Below are 23,945 nucleotides of genomic sequence, written 5' to 3'. Positions count from 1 at the left end.
GATGTCAATATGTTTTAGCTACAATATCTCCCCACTAGCAGCAATTCAATGTTTCAGCACTTGGCATATCACAATTCTGAATGTGAGACAGAATTGGTATGGTGTGCCTCACCTGGACCTGTCTCAAACACATCCTCTGAACTCACAAAACCAGACAGACCCTCAGCACCAACCCGGACTTTATATGACGTTCCTGGTGTTAAACCCTTTAACACAAAGAAGCTCCGAGAACCATTTACAATTTCTTTTTTCCAATCTTCTTTGCCTATAAAAATTTTAGGAAAACAACAAGTTGGAATATTTTAAGTTACTATCTGCTACTCTAAGTTATAGTCAGAACACTTTCTATAGTCAGTTGGCTAAACTTGGATTTGCTGAACAAATAACTGCTTTCTCCAAAAAGAATATAATTTTAGGCAAAATAATGATTGTCAGTACTATACTGCATGCAATATCAAGAAAAACAACTATCTAAATAAGAATGCTTATTTTGTACTTTTGTTCCACTGCATTACAGATAATTATTTTGCATCTATTTAAAGAAATGTGTTTGAATTTTCAATTATAAATTATATAAAGAAAATATGTATTTACTGAATTTGATAATACTGCTTGCACTTTTAATCAGCATTTACTTTTGTTGAGAAATTCTCTTTAAATGCTGAAGATGATGTGGAAATAGTTCCTGATTGTTCTGAATGTTTTTTTCTAAAATCATCTCAAGTGATTCTGTGCAAAGTTCAGAACAAAATTTATACCTTTTCATAAAAAGACTTACAATTATAGTCGAACCTCAGAGTTACAAACACCTTGAGGATGGAGGTTGTTCATTACTCTGAAATGTTCATAACTCTGAACAAAATGTTATGGCTGTTCTTTCAAAAGTTTACAACTGAACATTGACTTAATATAGCCTTGAAACTTTACTATGCAGAAGAAAAATGCTACTTTTAACCATCTTAATTTAAATGAAACAAGCACAGAAACAGTTAGGAAACCTCACAAATCTTTTTTTAAACAATCTCTTTTTTTTAGTAGTTTAAATTTAACAGAGTACTGTACTGTATTTGTTTTTTGTTTTTGTTTTGTCTCTGCTGCTGCCTGATTGCATACCTCTGGTTCTCGATGAGCTGTGTGGTTGACTGGTCAGTTCATAACTCTGGTGTTTGTATCTCTGAGGTTCTACTGTACACTGTCTTTGGCATTTATTCACCATTTAATAAGGACAGTGTACTGGAAGTATCTCCATTTTATCAACTCAGCATCTTAATGTTAATGCATAAAGAGAACTAAATCAAACTGCTCTTACAGAGGATTAGAGCTTTATTTTTGATATTAACTACATGCTAATATGTGGGTAGACGTTTGCTGTTCCTAATATGCTATTTGGCTGCTGCTATTTTAAGGGATAACTTAACAAGATTTGCTTTTGTTTGATTCTTTTTTATTTTGATATATGTATTTTTGTCACTGTAATTTTCTTAGGACATTTAATAGAACCACCACAATTTATTTTTTATTTTCACAGCAGGATTGTAATCACTGCATGATAAACAGCTTCAGGCAGTTAAAGGTAGTAATGGTTCTTGTTCACAAGAGTTGATAAAGTAACACAAGGGAACAAAGGCTTATTTTCTAAGCATCATGTATCCTGAAGAGCAGGAATTTTTATTACTATATTAATATGACTCAGTTTGCTAGATCAAATTAAAAGATATTTTTCTAGACATTTAAAAAACTATCAATAAAGCTAGATCCATATATGCCAAATTCAGTTATTCAAATATTTTAAAATATATCTCAGCACTTAGAATAATTAAATGAAATGACTTCTTACTGCCTGCTACACCATATTCAACATAAAAGTTCACATGATCTGGTCCCTCATACTCCCAACTGATATTGGCATAGGTCTCAGCAGCAGATGCAGTAAAATTTCTGATCCTTGGATAAACTGGTCGCACTGAATACACAATAGAAAAACAAAGCAAAATATGAAATTGTGGCTCCATGCATATAATAAAATCTATCTTAAGAAACCACTATGCTAATTTGGACCACATATATGGAATGTACGGTTCATACATACTCATTGTTTCCATTATTGAAAATTAGTGACTAAATTACAGCATTAGCACATGCAGTAGTTGAACAGCAGGTAGTCACTACACTATTAAATTAGAAAGAGAACTAAATCTATGAACTCTACTGGCATGGCCTAGACCACTAAAATTGCCAAACACTTTAAAATACCAAATTGCCAAAGCCCTGGAAAATACTATCGTTTAAATCTCTTGAAGTACAATGCAGACAGCTGAAAAGTGAAGAGCATTCTACAGGTCACTCAGTACTGGGAACTGTAGGAGAGGATGTATTGTAATGCATGTACACAATTTCCTTAATTCCATGTGGTATTTCACAGACTTTGAAAATTCCTCACTGCAGGCCCTGTATAGAATTTTGCTTTTCAACTATCTCTACTGAATTTATAATGATAAAAAGGATCACAATACCCTTATAGAATGTTAGATGGACAGTATGTATGACAGGGGAGGTTGCAAAAAGGGTTTCTGAGTATCCTTCATCACCAGAGATAGTAGAAAAGAAGAAACATAAAAAGAGTAAAAACAGTTTTACATAGGAAAAGAATGTTTAAACAACACAGCAGACAACAGAATCTTACCTGTTAAGTGAACCAACACATGCATACTCTAAGTTCATGCAGGTTTCTTTATAAATAATTTTACTTGATAAAATATGAAAAAGACAGGGTAATGTAAATTACTCTGAAAGCAAGCCAGATTACAGATGTGCTAAACCCTAACATTTATAGAAGAGCATTTCTCAAATAATATTAATTAACATTTCAGACTTTTATTTTAAATACTCTATTGACAATTTAGCCATCAATAGTAACTCTCCCCCACCAAAAAAGCAATTAACTATTTTTAGATTCTAGTTAATGTGTCTTAATTCTAATCCATTCTTGAAAAGCAAGTAATCAGTATGCAGACACTAACGTCAAGGGAAAAAACCAAGAGCCATATACTTTTATTTTCTGGTTCTGGAAAACTGAATGAGGTAGGACAATCCTTCACACTCCTTGAGACTCTTTGGGAGATATTATCCTTTTCTCTCTCTAATTTCTATGATTTAGGAGGTGGAGACCTACATTTTCCAATTTATTTTGGATAGCACAATTTTTGGTGTCCAGCCTCAAAATACCTAGAGACTTGATTTTTGAAGCACTTAGCATCCACAACTCCAACTGACTTCAGTGGAAGCTGCAGTGCTGAGCACCTCAGAAAATCAGGCCCTTCATGTTTCAAGTTGGTAACCCTAAAATTGAGGTACCCAAAATAAGTGGACACTTTTGAAACTGTAGGTTACAGCATCCAGGCTGTTAATTCAGACCTTAGTCAAAAACAGAAATTCAGCTAGTTAACTATAGTAAATCTGGACCCAGTCGAAAGTGGATGGTTTTTTTTTCTGTTTTTGAACAATATAAAGTGGGTGGCTAAACAAAAAAGAGAAACAGAGGCCCAAAACTTCAAAAGCTCACTATTGTATGAAAATGATTGTACTACTTGAAAAAAACAGCAAGAACCACATATTGGTGTACCCACTACCAAAATGTTCTGGTGTGAAGGGTAGAAATCAATATTTTGCATACTCAAGAAAGATTCATTGGAAAGAATTATAGATTTTATGGAATTACCTTATAAACACTGCCAAAAAGACATTCCCTTCAACATGTGGTGCTTTCCCTGGATGAGGAGAAGGCATTTGACTACAATGAGTGGGACCAGTTTCTTGTGGATCCTTAAATAGCTATATTTTGGCTTACTTCTTTTAAATAAATATATTTACTTTATAGTTCTTCAATTGGGCTATTCATAAATAGAAACTGGTTTCAGTATTCTTGTTTGCTCAATGCTATTAAGTAAATAGGTTCTTTTTCACAACATATATCATCCTGAAATCCATCTAAATAGAAATCCAGACCAATGCATTCACTAAGTGGTTTTCCTTCAGAGATCAATGCATGAAATTGTTTTTCTGTGCAGATATTCTGCTATTGTAGTATTATTTGTCACTGAGGTTTCCACTTCTAGTAAAAAGGCACTTTCTCTCTCTCAGATATAATACCAAGAATACTTCTCAAAGGCCAAAAAAGTACCACAGGTGAAATCCTAGCTCAAGTAAAGTCAATAGAAAAACTCCCATTGACTTCAGTGGGGCCAGGATTTCACCCCTCATGTGGAACCAGACAGACTAATACTCTACAAATTAGATTCACAAATAGGAGAGTACTCAATCCTTGCCAAATTAATATTATTACATTGTAAATGAAAATATGTCTGAAATTTGTTTTGCCAACAGGCCACAGGATCTTCATGGTGCAATTCGCAGGTGCTATCACACATTTTTTAAAATCCTGCCAAGTTTATTCTTTTCCCATGTTCGTAACTCTGTTAACTCAGAGGATCAAATATTTATGGATTTGCTTTCAACATCTTGAAGAATAATGCAATTAATTCAAAATGTGCTGCAGATATGAATATTTTTTAAAATTGGCTAATATTAAAGACGTGTGTGAAAATTTCATTTTAAGTTTTCTCTCTTAGTTTGTGAAATTAATTCTCCAAATTAAATCTAAAGAGAAAATCCCTCATTCCAGCAATACACTTATGAGGAATATGTTTGTCGGTGATCTGTTCAGAGTGAAAAATAATAATGAAACTGATTAGAAAATGTTACCATCCTTTAAGGCACAGAACACTTACATTATTATTTTCTCTGAAAAGCTATTAATATTTTTAAAGCTCATTATTGAAAATACAGGATCACATGTAGCACACTGGCATTCCACACCCAACCCTGCAGCAAAGTCCTGTTCATCTGACTTGTGCACATAATCCCAGGAAAACATGATCTGAGGTCCAGTCTTTAATATATATTTAAGCACTCCTTCCGCCCCCACCCACCAAAATAATTAAAAACCAAACAGAATAAAAAAGCAACTCCCCTTTGTTTCACTCTCTCATGCAGTTTCATTGTAAGGTTTCAATTACACCCTAAAACTATATCTCTTATTTTCCAGTGTCATAGATTCATAGATTCTAGGACTGTCTGCAGAAGTTAGTGTGGTTCTTAATGGCTGGCCAATCTGAGTTTAATTTAGTCGATTAAAAAGTATCATCTATATCTTCTTGCTGTTTCTTTGTTCTTTGTTTACTGGGCTAATATTTTTACCCTTCTATGTCCTTTCCACATCTTAGTATCTCCAAAAAACACAAGAAGCTATTATTACAGATCCTTGTTTGCATCATAAAAGTATACAAAGGAATAAGAAAGAGCTGACAACACAGGATTCCTAACTGAAATTCACATCTTACACCTATTCATAAACGGACAAAAATTACTTCCAGTAAACCAAGACCATACATTTATTCAGTTCAGAGCAGAAGTAGCACCTGCAGTATCTCCTGAAATATCACTTTAGTATAACACTTAATTCACTATGTGAAATAAATACCTGAATAGCTACTGCAAGAACTTATAATTAGCTGCTGCACCATAACTCTGCAATAACAGATGAACTAATTTAGGACTTGATCCAATGACCACTGAAGTCAATGGAAAGAATCCCATTGACTTCCATGGGTATCAAGTCAGGCTGTTAAACAGATGGCACCATTTTTAAATTAGAGGGGCTTGAAATCTGAAATACCCATTTCATACAGTACTTCTAGCTGCAAGTGGAGAGAGAAAATTACATACAAACTCCTTTGGGATCATTCTTTCTGTAAATCTCTCAAAGATGTACAAAGTAACTAAATGATAAAAAATATTTTTACAGTAATTAGAACAGTGGTTTAAAATAGTCTTTTTCTTTAAGCCACTCTTTTGGCAAGATCCTTTTAATCATAAAAGTATTGAAGAGATAGAAAGATTCTTGTGATAAAAGATGAGCCAATCCCCCTACTTCCCAATGCAGGAAAGTTCCTTGCAATTCATTTACAGCTGTTAAATCCAGTCTAGTGAGGGGTTTACTCTCATTTTCTCTTAAGATTATTCCACAGCCTAATCATTTCCATGAAAGGAATTTTTTTCTGATATTTATATTACTGTTTTATTTTCTTTATTTCACCCAACTATTTCTAGTTAAATCCCTCAGCACGCTATCAAACCACATCATTACTCTCCTTCCTCCCATACTTCTTGTTTCCTCATTAACGTTTTGGTCAACTTTGATCATGCCTTCCCCAATCATCTCTCAGCCAAACTATATTGTATATATTACATCCCAAACCAAACCCTGGCCCAAAAAATCTACATTAAAAAAAGGAATTTAGATTTCAAAATCAAGTACTCAAAAGTTAGCAAATGCCAGATTTATAGTTGCCTGGGGAAAACCATTTTTAATTACATGATCACATACTATCATGATGTATATAAGTAAAGGCATTAAGCTGCAGTCCTGACTCCTCCATACTCACTTTGAGGTAGCTAGAGCATATAATGAGCATATAGTGAACTAATACTGAGCAGTCTTTGAACTTGGGAGAATGCAGCGACTGGGATTATGCCTGGCCCTGGCAGGCAGAATGAAAGAGACATAATGGTCCTTACTCATTTGCGCACTCAAACAGGGGTCAGCCACAATCTGGTCCTTAGTATTTGTTTCATTCATATACTGGGATAAAAGACTTATAGGATGGCAATTGTCAGCAGGGCCACCCAGAGGATTCAGGGGGCCTGGGGCAAAGCAATTTTGAGGGCCCCTTCCATAAAAAAAGTTGCAATACCATAGAATACTATATTCTCGTGGGGGCCCCTAAGGGGCCCGGGGCAAACTGCCCCACTTACCCTCCCTCCCCCACTGGGCGGCCCTGATTGTCAGTATGGCACTCTTTGGCGGGGGGTGCGGGTAAATTGGTACCTCTTGTTTTCCCTGCAATATTCTGGTCTCTCCAAAGTTGTCAATGATTTTTTAAAAATAAGTGTCAAAGGAACAGTAAGTTTTTTCATAGGTTTTAAGGCCAGAAGTGTTGATAATGGTCAACTACTTTGACTTCCTGCATATGCAGGCCACAGAATTTCACCCAATAAACCCTTGATCAGGTTTTATAACTTGTGGCTGAACTAGACCATGTCTTTTAGAGATTTATAATCTTGATTTAAAGACTCCAAATGATAAAGAATCTACTATATCTCTTGGCAGACTATTCCAATCGCTAATTACATTCCTTGTTAAAAATTTGCATCTTACTCCCTTTTTGAACTTCTCCAACTTCAGTTGAGAGCTTTTGATCTAATTAGACTGCTAGAACTGCTAGATTAAAGTCCCTCTGGCATCGGTAAATTCTCCTTGTATATGTAATTGTAGACAATGGCTCTGTTCTTCAATCTCTTTGTACTTTAGGTTCAACATCAACCCAACTGTCTGATTTATGTTCAAATTCTCAACATATCCTCTCATCTGATTCTTGGTTATTTTTATAGGGTTATTTTTATAGGGTCTTCCTTACTTACTAATTGTTCAGATTTCTTTTCTAGGTTTTTCTCACTGAAGACAGTACTTTGAATAAAGAGTTCAGTTACACGGCATCATTAATTTTATACCTGTCCTTTTTTAATTAATTGACATATTTTCCATAAGTTTTAGAAAAATTGGGGAGATTTGTTTGTTTTTTAAAGTCTGTCTCATGCACCATGTTCTTATGCTGTATGATACTGCATGTTACATAATACAATACGATTTCTGCAGCCTGAGGTGATGAAAGCCAGGAGTCTGTGTGGTTGAACACCCAGAGCCTGTCATAAATCTATCCAAATTCTTGCTTTCTGGGTCAGCACACCTCTAATGGCAATTAACCTTTGGCTCTGAAAACAGAGGTTTCTCAGCACTCATCACGAATGCATAAAAATCAATTGGCAGGAGCTCTGAAACTGTACCGGTGCCAACTGGTTAAAAAAAAAAAAAAAGCTTAGTACTGTTGTGAAGAAATGCCTATTCAGTAAGAAAGAGTAAATGTGCATTAAATTCTGTGCCCCTGCAACTATACAATAGTGCTGTACAAGCAGTAATTTGATAGTACATTCGCTCCACAAAGAAGAAACTAGATTACTATGAAGCGAACCAGTTTACACAGGCTGATTGATTATTGTTCAGCTACCTCCAACAAATTAATCTCTGTTAACCACTCTGTAGCAGTGATATGATGCTAAAATATAGCTGGCATCAATCAGTGACCATGGCTCCAATCCTGCAATGGAAAGCACTGTCTGGAGCCCCACTAGTTTCAATGGAACTCTCTTGGGTACAAACATTCTCCTGCCTGGATCTAATTGTAGGATCAGAGGACCAGGACCTAACTAATCATAATCTCTTTTTAAAATCAATGACAACCCCTGTTTTTAATTAATCTGTATAGCCATGTATAACCTTCCAGGCATTCACTAACACTGTTCCTCTAGATAACTAAGCTAAGCTACACATAGCTACACAATCAGTAAGATGAGGAATGAGATACAACAAAGTTCTAAAACTGAGGCGGATATTTTTTTCATTATTTATTTCGACTGAATAGCTAATTAAATTCCCTCCGTAATGATCCAATCATGTGACAAACTCACCATCAAACATGACTTTATATGGATCCTGAAATCCCTAAGTCCTGCAATAGTACACTACTACTCCATGAAGAAAGTGGTGGGTTGAGAAGGAAACATACATCTCTAGACTTCTGTACAGTGAAATTATGTTGAATATATCTATACAACTGCATCATACTATTTCTGTGTATTGCCCTGTTGATAAGACCTGCCTTTTATGAAGCACTATTGAAAAATTATAGGTAGATGAGGAATAGCCTCAAGAATATAAAACAAGAAAATACATCAGGTAGCAGATTCTGCCATGAATTGACAGGGCAAACAAAGAATTGTTTAAAAATGAATTTTTGTTAAAAGACAGCTATTGCACAATGAAACTAAAGAGTGCATTGCTTTTTTAGAATTAGGAGATGCAAGTATTAAGCTACTCTCATGTTATGTGAGTTGCTGAGATGATAGTCTACTAGTAGAGTGCCGCAGGAAAGTCACCTTCCTGTTACACATCTAACTAGTTTCATATGAAATTTGTCTGATTTCTGAACCATGAAAAGTTACGGCAAGGAAGCAATGATTGTATGCTATTACCAAGAAGTCATTACTATCTTCTCTAGTCTACTCTCCCAATTATTATGAGTATTCAAGGGGGATTTGAGTAAGGAGAAGGAAGTGGCCTTGTTGACCAGCTCCTGATGGGTGTTCAAGACGTAGGGACTGGATGGAGGAAAGCATGGAGACATTTCATAAGAAAGTGGACACACGGTGCATTAAATCTGGCCTCATTGATGGAACCAGTGGACAGGGAGTAATACAAAAAGATACTATGACAGAGTTATGTAGAGCCTTGAAGGCAAGGACAAGAAGCTTGCATTTGGTATAGCAAAGGAGGGGGAGCCCCCTGAAGGGACTGAAAGAGGGAGCAGGAAACATGATCTTAGCTGCAGCATTTTATATGGAATAAAGGAGGTAGACTACAATGGTGTTAGGGAAGCCAAAGAGAAGGAGGATGCTACAATAATCAAGACAGGAGATGGTAAGCGTCTGAATACAGAGTTTTAGCTGAAGGAAATACAAAGTAGTTAAAGCATAACTAATTTTACAAGCCAAACTGTCTGACAAAACAGTCATTCTTTTATGGTTTCACAAGCTCCTGTAAAGGCAATTCCACTACTGTACTCCACATGTGAGCTAAGGGCTCTTGAATGGCTTTTTTTCTGGGCTGGACTGGTGCTCTTCTCTGTACACTAAATACCTCCTGATTTGGGGTCTGAGGCGAAAACAACTAGCAAGAGCAAGTCATATTGGAGAAAAGGCTGAGTGTGCAGGAAATCTATCTTAAATACTTATCCTAGTACCTGAGCACTGCACAATTTTTAGTGTATTGTCTCCTCATAAGAACTCTCTCAGATACCATTAGCCCCATTTTTTTTTCAAATGGGGGAACTGAGGCACAGAGAAACTAAGTGTCTTGCCAAGTGTCAGGCAGGAAGCCTGTGGGAAAGCAGGGAATCATACTTGGGTCTCCTGAAGCAAGTGCCCTAACAACAGGACCATCCTTAATAAGTGGTCTCATCTCCTCCTGCAAGCACAAATTTGCTGATGTTTCTACTGAGATAACCAACAGTCTAGCTGAAACTAGGAGACAGGAATGTTGCTGAGAATGATTTTTAGTCCACAGCAAACAGCTACATATTGTATATGCAAGTGATACAATTAAAAAGGGATAGTTTCAAACTCAGTGCCCACCTTATCTTTTTGCAACAACGAAAGTAATATTTTTAATGATTATCATCATATGGGATTAATACAGAGAATAAGATACTATCCTAATGTATTTGGTTGATTAGAAGTGTTAGTTATTTTAGCGCTAATGGTGCTGAAGATTATGCAAATAATTGTGCCTCTCTGTGAGTGCATCCCATATGCTCTGGTGGTATTTATCTTGCTGGTTCCACAAATCTCATTCTCTCTCCCTTCCTTAATGACCTATTTATAAGACCTGATGATAGAAGGTGCTAGGTGGGACTGAAGTCAAGTCATTACAATGATGTATTTCCAGTTGCTTCAATAATGTATATGCATCCAGCTTCTTAGTCAATAATCTTCTCTTTTATTTCAGTAGCCTCAAGTCCAGCCAGTTGATGGATTGCAAAAGAAGCATCAATACACATTTATGTAGTTATCTACCTTCTAAGTGCCAATATTTGATGTGGTAAATGTGTTTTATATATGCAGTTTTTAGATTCATGCATTTTAACCAGCTGTTGCTAAAAAAAATCACCTTTATAAGGAGCTGCATATTCTGAGTAAACAGAAGTGATGGAGAAGGTCAAACAGAACAGGGTTAGGAAAGTATCAGGAGGTAGCCGTGTCAGTCTGTATCCACAAAAACAATAAGGAGTCTGGTGGCACCTTCCATGCATCTGAAGAAGTGAGGTTTTTTATCCACAAAAGCTTATGCCCAAATAAATCTGTTAGTCTTTAAGGTGCCACTGGACTTCTTGTTGTTTTTTAGGGTTAGGAAAGACAAAGATCATGTAAGTTTAAATTGGAAAGTAAACAGAATGTGACAGGGTCATTTATCCAGTTAAGTGAAGACTGTGTTTCCCTCTTTAGTGACCTGGGCAGGTTTGGGGAAAGGCAGATTTGCATGACAAAGGGGGTGTTGAATCTCCTGCATCTCCCTTGTTTTGTTTGATTTTTGTTTAAGGATTCTTGAGAGTGGAAATATTGAAGGAAACGGGAGCTCAATTCTTTATGCTCTGCCAAGGCCCCAGGGATTTTCCTACTTGATGTAATAGTCTAGCCAGCCCTGAGAATCTGTTTATGGGGGTTCATATGTACAGGGTATTAAGTCTGAACAATTCTTTTTCCCTTTTACTTTCTCTAAATTGCTGCAATATTCTGTCTTTCTAACTTCTCACAGTAGGGCGAAGAACCATCTCTTCCCCCAACCCTTCTTTTTTCTTTTTCCTATTTAAAATATCTATTTTACATTACGTGAAAATTGCAGAGAAATTACTTCTCTTCGTTTTGATTTAAAAAATTCTGGGATGCCTGAAGCAGTTATCTTCCCCTGACAAGCACTACCATTCAGATCTGACCAATCCAGCTAGAGGTAATTTAAAGAATCTCAAGTTTAGCAATCAACAGCTAAGAGAAACTGAGAAAACAAGGATACTATGGTTGTTTAAAAGATTAGAAACAGTAGTATACAGTCCATTTCAGAGTTCACTTCCACTTGGAGAGACAGTAAGAGAAGTATTGGCTCAGAAGGTAGAAGATTTATTTTGAGACTATGGTAAAAATTGTGAGGAATAATAAAGATCCATAGTTTATTATAGCTTTGCTTGATCCTGTATTTTAAGGTGTGGTTCTACTCTGTGAATATGGCATCATGGGACTTATCTCATTGACTTGCACCACACATGTGCTTGTCTTCAGGGGGTCAAGTAGGAAAAACAAAGAATAGTTGTACTCTTCCAAGCTCTGCTCGGCAAATAAGCTCCACCCACTTGAGATGAGAAAATGAGATGGTGTTTTCAAAAGACTGTGCAGATGCTGAAAACTGGATCACATGCTCTACTGGGCTTTTGGGGCTTGGCTCTCCATCAGTGGGGTTCAATGCATTGCTGGACTTCTTGGGGTTAGCTCCTCCTTGATGGGAGGAAAAAAACAAGTGTTGCTGTCTCAGCTGTGGAAACCATGTTGACATATCAATTATCATTATTACTATCTGAGTTACCTCCCATTGAGATGAAAGAGGAAGCTCACATTTCACAGCTGTCATTTCAGGTTGTCTGAGAACTTACTTGGATGTCTTGGCTTCTGTTACATTTGATTCATGTTTTCAAAGTTTTCTTTGAAATCATAAGAACTAGAGACTTTTTTTTATGTAAGGTTGAAATTAGACCCTCAGTTATACATGTGGAATCTTATTTTTCTTCTGTGGGTTTGTTCGGTTGGAACTCATTGGGACTTAGTTTATGATGACCAAGAAGAACAAGAATCCAATTTCCTTGATCCCAGCTGTGTTGACCTTTCAGTGATAAATGGAGTAAAAAAGCACTAAAAAGAAACTGCTGTTAAAGTAAGCTGTATACACAACAGAAACACATCTGTTGTAAGAAGATACCATTTTTATAAATCCGATTTCAAAGTATAAACACTTTAAATTAAATTTGTCTGAGTCACCTGATACTGGATTAGAATTGAAGTACATTCTTCACTGACTGATATCATTAAACATATCTGACTGCTTTAGATATATTTTCCACTGGACAATGTTTTTATATTGTCAAATGTATAAAAATGTTTGATAGGATACCGCACACATAGGTATTTATTTATGATTCTGATAATCTACTTACTTTTCCTTAGGAAACAGGGATGTTTCATCAGGATTAATTATGTCTTCACAGTAAACTGTATAGTTAAATCACTCAAATGCATAGACATCTTTACAACTCATAACTACATTAAAATGTTTAGAGCTGCATATTGAAAATGCACATAATGGGCTCTGCTCTTATCTACTGTCTCAACTGCTTCCCTTTTCCAAAGCTATTACAAGAACTATACGTGTGAAAATGCATAGAATAGGAAGGTATTATCTTCAAGAACTCTGCACAAAGGCAATTCTGTGTCTGACAAAGGGACCAGCTACCTCACAAAGGAATAAATAGCGCTGAATCTAAAGCCAAAGATGAACATGTGCCTCAAGCAGTAGATCAACTATTGAAGGAAATAGCCCTGAGTGCTCAGTCATAAGATTTGTGAGACTGAGAAAGAGAAGAAAAAGGAGACAAAGAAAATTGTTGCCTATATGTTCAACCTGATACCTCCTCTATGCCCTCTTTCTGTGAAGAGACATATAGCAGAAGAGAAATTCACCTAAGGTGCTGTCAGTAATCTAACTCCTATCCATATTTAATTTGTAAGTGAAGGAAAGTTGACCAAATGGATAACAGTGACCATGGTTCAGAACAAGGGTTACTCCTGAGGGCATTCTGCGCCAAAAAATAAAAATTCTGTGCGTAATATTTTAAAATTCTGCCAATTTTATTTGTCAAATAAATGTGGAGGCTCCAACATGGCATTGGGGAGCACAGGCCACTGGCTCCATAGAGGTGGGAGATCACTATGGAGCTCCTCTCCCTTCCCTCCCCCCCCAAGACGTGGACTCAACGGTGAGGCTGCACCCAAGCCTGACACAGCGCAAGGACCAGGCCTGTTCCAGAAACACCCCAGGGCACTGTCCCTCTATGTGGGCTGGCAGGCTCAGCAAGGCAGGATCCAAGTGTGGAGGGCTTTAGTGGGGGGAATGCAGGTGTGGGTTGAAAGGGTCCTGTGTGGGGCAATCTAGGTGTGGGCAGATCAGTAGTGGATTTGGGTGCAGGGGGGATCTGGATGCACAGGGGATTGTTGGGGGGCTCTGGGTGCAACTGTAATCGGACTCTGCAGAGGTGTCCAGGTGATTGTGGTTGGGTCTTGGTGTTGGGGGGGATAGAGCTCAGCAAAGGGGTCTGGGTGTTGGGGGCTCAGTGGGGGAGGTCTAGATTCTGAGGGAGTGGGGGATCCAGGTGCAGTTGCTTGGGGCTTGGTAGGGTGAGGATCTAGGTGTGGGTGACTCATCGGAGTAGTCTAGGTGCAGGGGAGGTGGGGCTCATGGAGGGGGGGGGGTTCTGAGTGTGGGGGTGGGGAGGCTCGGCAGGAGGGTCTGGGTATGAGGGGGTCTGGATGCACAGGGGTTGGGCAGCTTGGGAAGCAGCTCCCTGTACCAGGATCCCTCCCCCTGCAGCTGAGGAGTGTTGCATGCAGGAAGTGGGGTAGGGTGGGGGAGTTTGCAGAGCTTCCTGCTACCAGGGGAGAAATCTGGGGGTGCTGTGCTGGGGAAGAAGAAGTCCCGTCCTCCCAAGCCCAGCCGGAACCAGCAGCTGAGCCTGGCACAGGGTAGGGGCCATCAGCTGGGTCTTCCCCAGTCCCGCCTCCTGCCACACAGTGATTTCTCTCTCCGCCGGCTTCTCTGGGCACCCAGAACATACTGCTGGGGAGAGTCACATGACAACTCTTGTGATTTCCCTTTGCTTCCCAGTCAGAAAGTCATTTTTCTGCGGGGAAGCAAAAAAATCGGTAGGGGGCATAAATGCTGCGCATGCACAGTGGTGCAGAATTCCCCCAGGAGTAAAGGATGTTCCTCTTCCCAGATAACATATACTTGGCAGCATAGGTGCTGGAACAATTTTTATAGTGGAGATGCTGAAAGCCATTGAACCAAACTGTAAACCCTGTATCTGATGGAACTTCATAACTTCAAAACAGGGGGTGCAAGAGCATCCCCGGCACCCCTAGTTTGTGCACCTATGCTCGGCAGAGTCCTTTCAATATCAGTTGTTGGATACATCTACACAGCAAGCAGCACTGAGTCCCAGAGCCCAGGCTGAGAGACTCAGGCTTGCGTAAAAATAGCTGTGTAGGTGCTTGGGCTGGAGTTCAGGCTCTGAAGCTTAGGCAGAGGGTTGGGGCTTGGTTCCAGCCCTCCACAAATGAAAACACAGCTTTTTTTAGCACTGTAGCATGAGCCCCACAAGCCTGAGTCTGTCGATCTGGGCTCAGAGACTGACTGCTGTGGGCTGTACAGACGTACCTATAAAGGCTAACCTGTATAAGATAGATGAGCTTGTGTGAAAGAATGCCTGTTTACCCCATGCTGGCAAGAGGGTAGTACTGCGCCTAGACCCTGAATGTACAGGAGAGTGCTATACAACTTCATAATGCAGAGAAAGAATTAGAGTTTGCTGAAGTAAAGCTAACAAATTCCTCTGGAACTTTGTAGAAAAATATGTAGGGCGCATCTTTATCAGCAAAGCAGCCTATTAAATAAACAGCTCCCCCAATATCAAGTAAAAGTTAATACAACAAAATATAGGCCAGTGTTTTCTCTCCTTACCAGCAGAAATTACCCCATTTATAACACTGCAAAAATCCACACACTTACAAAATCATGCAGAGTTTTATTTTACCTTTGCCTGCACCTACAGCAGGAGGGAGAATACCAGCTTTAATGGGGGAAAATAAAAATAGGACACTATATAATTAGATACAACACCAGAGGGAACATATATATATAAATATAAATTGTCATAAAAGCATGCTCTAAGTGAAATATATTAGATCAAGGGAGTAAGAAATTAAATACATACTTATGTTGAACATTGATTGATTATTCTAAAGTTAATATACATGCATTTATTAATCTCTACTGTTCATGCTTGTTAACATTCACTTTTTTAAAAAAGTTACATTTTATGATATAACAAGAATACACCTATTAGATCTACTGGGTTTCATACCAACCAGTTCCAACAAACAATAAGCTTACCAAGTATGAAACAAGTAAATCTAAAGCTTGCAATAAAACAGAATTTAATATTAGAGGTGTGCAAAATTATCAAAGGCCGCATCACAAAATTTCCACAGTGATTTTAATTATTTAAATTGAATTTCCATAATATTTTAAAGGATAGCACTCCCAACAGAAGAACTTTGTCCCAGATCCTAAATCTAAAATGCCTAAAACAACGTAAGCTTGTAAAGCAATACTCTTAGTCCTAAATTAACATGTGGCTGTCCCAGACTTTTCAACTGGTGACCATATCCTGGACTGGTCTTGGTCCTAGCTGTGGTACTACATTTACAGTACACCCATGTTCCTACTAGGCCCATGAGAAAACATTTAGACTATGTATAAGTTATTGTGATTTAGAGATTTGTATCGTTTTAGACTTTATAGATTTTCTACTACCCAAACCGTAGCAGGCAGCATTTCATGACTTTATCACTGGACGAAGGATAATAACCAGAACATTGTACCTGTGACCAGAAGCAGTCATGGAAGCAGAATAATATAGATATAGTATAGATGACTGGGAAAGGCACTTAAGAGTATGTAAAGTTGGATAAAACTTTGAAAGGCATGGCCTAGCCCTGAAAAGCAAGTAGCTTAGGTCTTTTAAAGAAAGTGATATACGGAGGTGGCTTTTTACACCAATTTTTTTAAGCATCAGTTGTGGTAGAAAATGTTTGCACATCTTTTCTTTAAAATCTGTTCTAAATAGTTTATATTAGTGCACACTAAACTAGGTATTCGCTAGATAATTTTTAATAAAGAGTGCTTCAACAAGGAAAAAGTACTAACATTTTTAATAAAACAGGTAGGATTCTTTAAACTTGAATGGACTTTCTTTATACATACCCATCTTACCTTCATCCATAATTGTTACTGCTTCCTCAGTTATTTGACTTCCAGCTCCAACTGATGTTTGTGCATAAAAGTAAAACTTGTATCGTGTGCTGTAATTTAAATTACTTAATATCAAGCTGGTCTCGTTTGCAGGAATTCTGATCTCTACCAAGGGGCCTAATTCATGAGTGCTGTTAACTGTCATTGTGAGAAAAGCATAAAGAGTTAGATGGTTTATCTTTGAATATCTAATTAGGAACACAATCTATATTACAGTTGTGTTAATTAAAACATTTTATACCAGGTACTGCCTTTCTTTTCAAATTTCTCTACAGTGCTGTTCATTTTCTGATTCCAGAAATGATAAATACTGTAACTTCTGCTATCTGACTTGATAAATCAGCTACATGCTGGATAGAGGCTAGGCTTGTGTGGCTGTGTAGGGGGCATAAGGTGCAGTTTACTCACTCCTGAGAATGTCAGGGAGACAGGGAGATATTTTTACCAGTAAAAAGACTAAGGGCAACATTTCCAAAAGCACCTAAGTGACTTAGGAGCCTAAGCCCCATTTTGAAAAATGACTTTTTGACAGATTTTCAAAGGTATTTAAGGGCCTAAGGATGAAGATAGTTCTCTAGTGGGATTTTCAAAAGTGTCTACATAGGTTAGGTACCTAAATGCCTTTGAATAATCTGACGTTCAGGCACTTAGGAGTGTAAGTCACTTTGAAAGTCACTTATGAAACTGGGACACCTGTGTCATTTTTGAAAATGGGACTTATGTGCTTTTGAAAAATTTATCCTAAAAAGCTGCTAAAACCTAATGAATGTGCTAAACTACCTACCTAAGAATAAAACACACTAAATGTTGGGACAAAAATAGTCAAATGATTGCTAACTGGTGCCAAGCTATTGCAGCAGTTGAACAGAAATTGAGGCAGCTGGGAGTTTTTTATGTGGGAGGCACTTATGGCTCCAAATGGTTCTAGGTGCATAGCCGGAGACAAGTGCATCCCAAGGGCAGGGCTGAGTGAGAAGCCATCTTGGAGATGAATTAAAATTAAGATACTTTCTGATATCAGTAGATGATTACGTGATTAAAGGTCCTCATTACTGTCATTACTGTACAGTACTGTGCTGTCATACAACACACATTTCTAATCACACACACACACACACACACACACACACACACACTCCACAGTCAAATGAACCCCATATGCAGTGAATAAAACATTCCAAATAGGACAAGCATCATGTTGCCACTAGGTTTTTTTTATATTCACAGTGTTGACTTGAACATTCATAAACTGTAAATATATGCACATATGTGCATATTATATATGGTCCAACAGGTTTTTTATTTTTTGGCAAAATGATCCATGCTTCCTTTCAAAATATAATAAAAAGGTATGTATGTGCAATTATCAACTAAACAATAAAAAAACCACTCAGATGAACCTGCAGCTAGAGCCCCTCAATACAGACATCTTTTCATATTACACCAGCTATGCAAGATTAGGCGTAGGCAGTTGTTCTAGGAGATACCAGCAAAGAAAACTCCAGCTCTACATGAAGGAGTGTTTGTGATGCAGCAGGTGGAAGTCTTCCCTTCACATTGATAATGAATTAAATACACCTTCGGCCACCTGGAGTACTCAGCCAGTAGGAAGGATGGGGTGCACAAGGTGTTTGAGATGGCCACGTGGGCTGCCCTGCAGACCAAGCGCGGGCACAAGAAGAACTTACGCCAGTTGCTGTAACCCCCACCACCTCTCGCCAGGCCCTCCTTCTGATCTCCATGCTTGGAAAGTAGGGAGGTCAGGGCCCCTCCATCATAGTCTCACAGCTCCAACGGTAGAACTGACCATCCTCTCTTGCTGCCGGCGCCTCATGCAGCCATGTGGGGTGATCCGTGGCACAATCCCAGCCGTGGGAGCCCCCAGTCTCCCTCCATTGACAGTTCATGAGGGGGGCAGGACACCACTGCCTCCCAGCGGCACTGCCTCAGCCAGGAGCGGCGCCATGGTTTTTGCCGCCCTAAGCGGCAGCGCTCCTCCTCTGAGCATTCGGTGGTGGGGGTCCTTCTGCTCCGCGTCTTCGGGGCACTTTGGCGGCGGGTCCCAGAGCGAGTGAAGGACCCGCCGCCGAATTTCCACCGAAGACCCGGAGCAGAAGGACCCCCCGCCGCCGAATTTCCGCCGAGGGCGGCAAAATGCTGCCCCCCAAATCTTGCTGCCCTAGGCAACTGCCTAGGGTCACCCAGTGGAAGCACCAGCCCTGGCCTCAGCCCCTTCCAGTTCCCCCTTAATCAGAGCCTGAAATCACTTGGCTTGCCCAGAACAGCCTGCCCTGCACCAGAAGTCCTGGCCAGTCACAACCTGCAGGCCCTCACTGAGGAGCTCGTTGCTCCTGCCACCAGTTTGAATAGGTCAGCCTTTCCCACCCCTGGCTCCTAACCATGCCCCCTGCTTGCTCAGGGGAGCACTGGATCATCATCAAGGTGCCCCTCTCCTGGGATCTGCCTCCTGCCCCAGGGTAGGGTGGGGTCATGGGTGCTGCCCCTGCTGTATAGGTTTCTCCCTCTACTCTCCTATTTATCTCTTGCCAAGCAGAGGTGGCCACTCATAGAACTATATTTTTATGCAAAGGCACCGCGGGCTGCTTTGCCTGAGGAGGGCACCCAGCTCCCGCTCTTCCCTCTCAGGGCCAAGGCTCCCTTGCCTCTCCGCAGTAGCCAGTGCCACAGTCAGATCATTGCGGGCATGCTCTCCCGGCACTCCGCCTCAAGTCACAGATGCCGGCCATGCTGTCCCATCTGGTTTGTACGCACATGGTAAAAGTGGTCGTTACTTTTCAACTGTACTTGAAAGACAAACAAGATGACTCTTAGGGACTCAGTCTTTCAGAAAATATCTGAAACAATTCCAGACCATTTGTAGTCATGATAAATCTGACAATTTTTGCAAAATTATATTCTGCCTACCTACATTCCCCACACATGTCCACTGGGGAGAGTACTTTCTATCCCAGAAGTGTTGTGTAATGATACTGTGTTCTGTTGAACCATTGTTGTTACATTTTATCACAGAGCTCTCTGATCTCCAGTGGTGGATGAAGTGATTACTATATATTCGATGTAAAATCAGTTAGTAAGTTTTATAAAAGGATCCAAGTGTATGATATATGCTACATGTCAGATATTTATCATGATCATAGCAGAGAGCTCAACTGTATTTATTAGAGTAACAATACTGTATTTCCGCTATCATTTCTAAGAATTACATTGCTTCCAGGAGCCCAAGTCAGGGTCAAGGACATATTGTACATATAAAGAAATGGTTCCTGCCACAAAGAACTTAACATCTAATTTAAGATAGAAACATTTGAAGTAGATGAGACAAATAAATGGAAGGAATGCAGGAGGGAGGACAATTAGTTGGATTTGATTCATTCAAAAGTTTTTGGAGTTTTGAGGGGTTTAGTTCTAAGATGTAAATAAAACCAAAATCTTGATAACACCAGCTACCTGCCTAACCATTATCAGTTGGCTATTTACTGTAGACATCATGGTAGAAGTGGGGATCTGAAGGAGGACAGGTTAGTGGCTTTCCAGTCTAGATTGAGAGGGTATTCCATGACTTGTTTATTGTTTAGCTGACAATTACACATCATCTTTTACTTGCATTTTGGGATGAAGCATGGATCAATTCACTGTAGAGAAGTACAAATAAATAAAAAATAAAAAATCCCACAGTTGTAGCCCAGAGGATGAACTCTTCCAATTGCAACCATTGTCAATGTAGATCAACCTTTACCATATTTTAACAAATATAAGATTCGGTATGATTTATTTTTAATTTATAGAAGGTATACCGCATAGTTGTTGTAAATTGTGAAAAAACTACTGAATTAAGGATATAAATTAGTATTCAGCAGGCAGGTGGTGTGAGACAGGTTTTTGATTTTACCATTATTTACTTACTTGGTTGAAACTTTAGTGTATACGCTATCAAAACACCATTTGGGTGAGTAGGTGGACCCCATTCCAAAGTGAGAGAGTCCAGTGTTGGATTAGTAATCTTCAAAAAGGAAGGTGCGCTAGGAACTTGTAAGAAGAATATATGGTAAATGCTAAGTATATGGCACTAGAATGTCTTATAAAATACTATGGCATAACTTCTGTATCACCCTTACATTTGCTTTCACTTTTGTACATACAAACATAATGTTTAATATCGTGCCTAATATAAGCCCTCAATTTTATTTCTTTCAACTATCCAAGAAAGTTTAAAATTTAAGAACAATCTTACAACATGCTATTTTTGAACTTACTAAGCTTAGTTTTATACCTTAATTTCCTCATTTCATACCTCCTTCAGGAGTCTTAAATAATTTGTCAGGGCTTGCTGGTCCTTCCCCTTTACCATTAACAACTCTAACATTCAGCTTGTAAGAACTATAAGGCTCCAGTCCTGGCAACATTCCATGTGTCTTGTTTCCACTGAATGTCAGAATCTTTTTCTCCACATGCCGCCGCCTTCTTTTAGATAAACTCTGTACTTTCCAGTAGTAAATCTATGCATTAAAAAAAAAAAAATCTGTAGTGAGTATTTTGGTGTTCCAGTTTTGCAAACTGGTAGCTATGGTTCTTTTCATGAATACCTAACTACATTTTAAAAGGTGGTTACTTAGGACTAGAGAGTGGCTTTTCAGCAAGCTCCATGTAAGGGGCAGTGCATAGTTGCACTGTCCCAGAAGCAGACCAAGGATCAGGACTGTGACTTTCAGAATCTTGCAGACATGTTTGTGTGTGAAGGACAAGGGATTGTCCTAGTCTGGAGTGATAGGCAAATCATCAAAGGAGACCTACAATCCAGTCCTGCAACGAAATCCACACAGGTGCAGGAGTCTGCCTGCCTTCAGCTCACTGCAGGATCTGGGTCTCAGTCTGAGACAGGCTGAGGATAACCAATGAAGCTTCTTTTGCAGTTCATTTTACATAAAAAATTTTTTTAAAAGGAACTTTCCCCCTGAGCTCTTGTAGAGGCTGTTCTTTCTTCACATCAATTCATGTTCTCTTGCTTCTGAATGCTTAACCCTCTTTAATAAGGGATAGATACATGAAAGAGAATGAACAGACACTTGGGATGAATTTTAAGCAGACAGCCATTTTATTTAACAGTGATGAGGGGCATTATGTGCCCTGCCTCCCGTGCACTCATACCAAGCATTTAACATTGTGGTGTTCAGAACTCCCACCACAGAACTAATAACTAGGCTCATCCCTAGGACTCAGCTCATTTTTGAAACCTCTCCACCTCCCCAACATGGAGGGGTAAGAGGCTCCCAAGGAAGGACTTCAGGTCTCCCCTTTTTCCAATCGGCGAAAGGTCCACCACCACAATCCCAGGTCTCATTTACCCCTGGGATCTGGTCCCTTTTATCCTTATCCAAATTGGAAACCAGCCATAAGGCAAGCTAAGCAGTCTTACTTTCCTAATGTTAAGCCTTTTAAAGTCTTAATGCTATAGCCTCCATGATGTTGCAAGGAAGGCAAAGAAACCCACCAGACCAGACCCTCTTACCAATTTGGTCCAATGGGAAAAAATTCCTTCCTGATCACAAACTGGGCAATTAGTCAGACTGCAGCTTCCTAAATAACAGCACTAATATTGTACTAAGTATAACAATTAACCAGTGAGTCCATTCCCCCATGTCCAGCCAATGGAAAGGCAGCAGATGTGGCAGAAGGTAGCCCCCAGTTGTAATAAATCACCCGACAAATATACCCTTATTGTGAACCAACTGTGGGAACACTGACAAAAGTTTACAAATGGTTCCAATCACATATGACAATAAATGTTGATGGGAACGGGTGCAAAAAGGAGAAAGAAAGACTGAATTAGCCTTAACAAAAAGGCTTGTTGATATTATTCAAGACTTTGTTAAGATCATGTCCGATAAACAAGAGACGTGTGGGACCAGAAATCAATGAAAAATGACTACTTACTGGGTCTGTAATTGTGGTTCTTTGAGATGTGATGGAGATGTGTATTCCAAATAGGTGTGCGCACCCCATGTGCCAGAGCTGGAGACTTTTGCCTACCAGTAACCGTAAAGGGGCGGTGCTCACGCCTTGCATCCGCAGTCCCTCCCCTATATAAGGCAGCACTGCCTCAATCGCTCTCAGTTCCTTCACACTGAACATCCAGGGAAGACTCTGAAGCACAGGGGACGGAGGGTGGGTTGTGGAATATACATCTGCATCCCATCTCAAAGAACCCAATTACAGTAAGTAACCAATTATTATTCTTCGAGTAGATGTAGACGTGTATTTCAACTAGGTGACCAGTGAGCAGTACCCCCACCTGGAGGTGGGGCTCTGAGTCTATCTGAGTAAGGATCACAGGACCGCTCTTCTGACATTAGTGTCTGCTCTGGAAGAAGCAGTGATCGCGTAATGATCCGTAAGTGTATGTATGGACGCCCCTGAAGCCACCCTACAAATGTCCAATATGGAAATGTCATTGAGTAATGCTACTGACATTGCCTGTGCTCTCGTCGAACATGCCCATATCTGTTGAGGAGGTGTAGCTGATGCTATCTCATATGCAGTCTTGATACAAGACATTACCCATCTAGAGATGGTCTGCAAAGAGATTGCTTGTCCCTTCATGCAGTCCACATAGGATACAAAACAGGCCAGGCAAAGCACAAAATTGTTCGGTCCTGGTCAGATAAAAGGCTAGACAGCATCTAACATCTCACGTATGGAGGCATTGCTCCTCAGGGGAGGAATGCAGCTTGGGGAAAAATACAGGCAAATATACCGCCTGGTTCAATTGAAACTGAGAGACCACCTGGCACACAAACTTGGGATGTGGACAGAGCATAACCTTATCCTTGGAGAATTGCATGTAAGGAGACCCTGCCATTAGGGCCAGTAACTCACCCACCCTCCTGGCAGAGGTAATGGCCATCAAGAATGCTGTTTTCTGAGACAGGAAAGGCAGTGGCTAGGAAGCAAGGGGCTTGAATGGAGGCCCCAGTAGAGCTGCTAAAACTGTGTTCAGGTCCCACAA

The 23,945-nt window shown here is 39.5% G+C and overlaps 1 protein-coding gene across 9 annotated transcripts in view; it reads right to left on the bottom strand.

Annotated features, from left to right (window-relative positions):
- NRCAM (neuronal cell adhesion molecule) overlaps window positions 1–23,945 on the bottom strand; it is a 299,477-nt gene that overhangs the window by 26,501 nt on the left and 249,031 nt on the right. For 3 of the 9 annotated variants that reach the window (XM_054024372.1, XM_054024382.1, XM_054024391.1), the window contains 3 exons: window positions 21,234–21,438; window positions 20,846–20,968; window positions 16,883–17,059 (listed from right to left, as the gene is read on the bottom strand). In XM_054024372.1, the coding sequence (XP_053880347.1) occupies window positions 16,883–17,059; window positions 20,846–20,968; window positions 21,234–21,438 (505 nt within the window). Of the gene's footprint in view, window positions 1–112; window positions 266–1,837; window positions 1,964–2,513; window positions 2,580–15,641; window positions 15,678–16,873; window positions 17,060–20,845; window positions 20,969–21,233; window positions 21,439–23,945 lie in introns of all 9 variants that reach the window. The other 6 variants (XM_054024350.1, XM_054024356.1, XM_054024363.1 and 3 more) reach the window with 4 other exon arrangements.

This window comes from Malaclemys terrapin, chromosome 1 (genome assembly GCF_027887155.1).
Source record: "Malaclemys terrapin pileata isolate rMalTer1 chromosome 1, rMalTer1.hap1, whole genome shotgun sequence".
NCBI classification, from domain to species: Eukaryota; Metazoa; Chordata; order Testudines; family Emydidae; genus Malaclemys; species Malaclemys terrapin.
The sequence above is the reverse complement of the archived record's forward strand: the minus strand, read 5'-3'. Positions and strand labels throughout refer to the sequence as shown.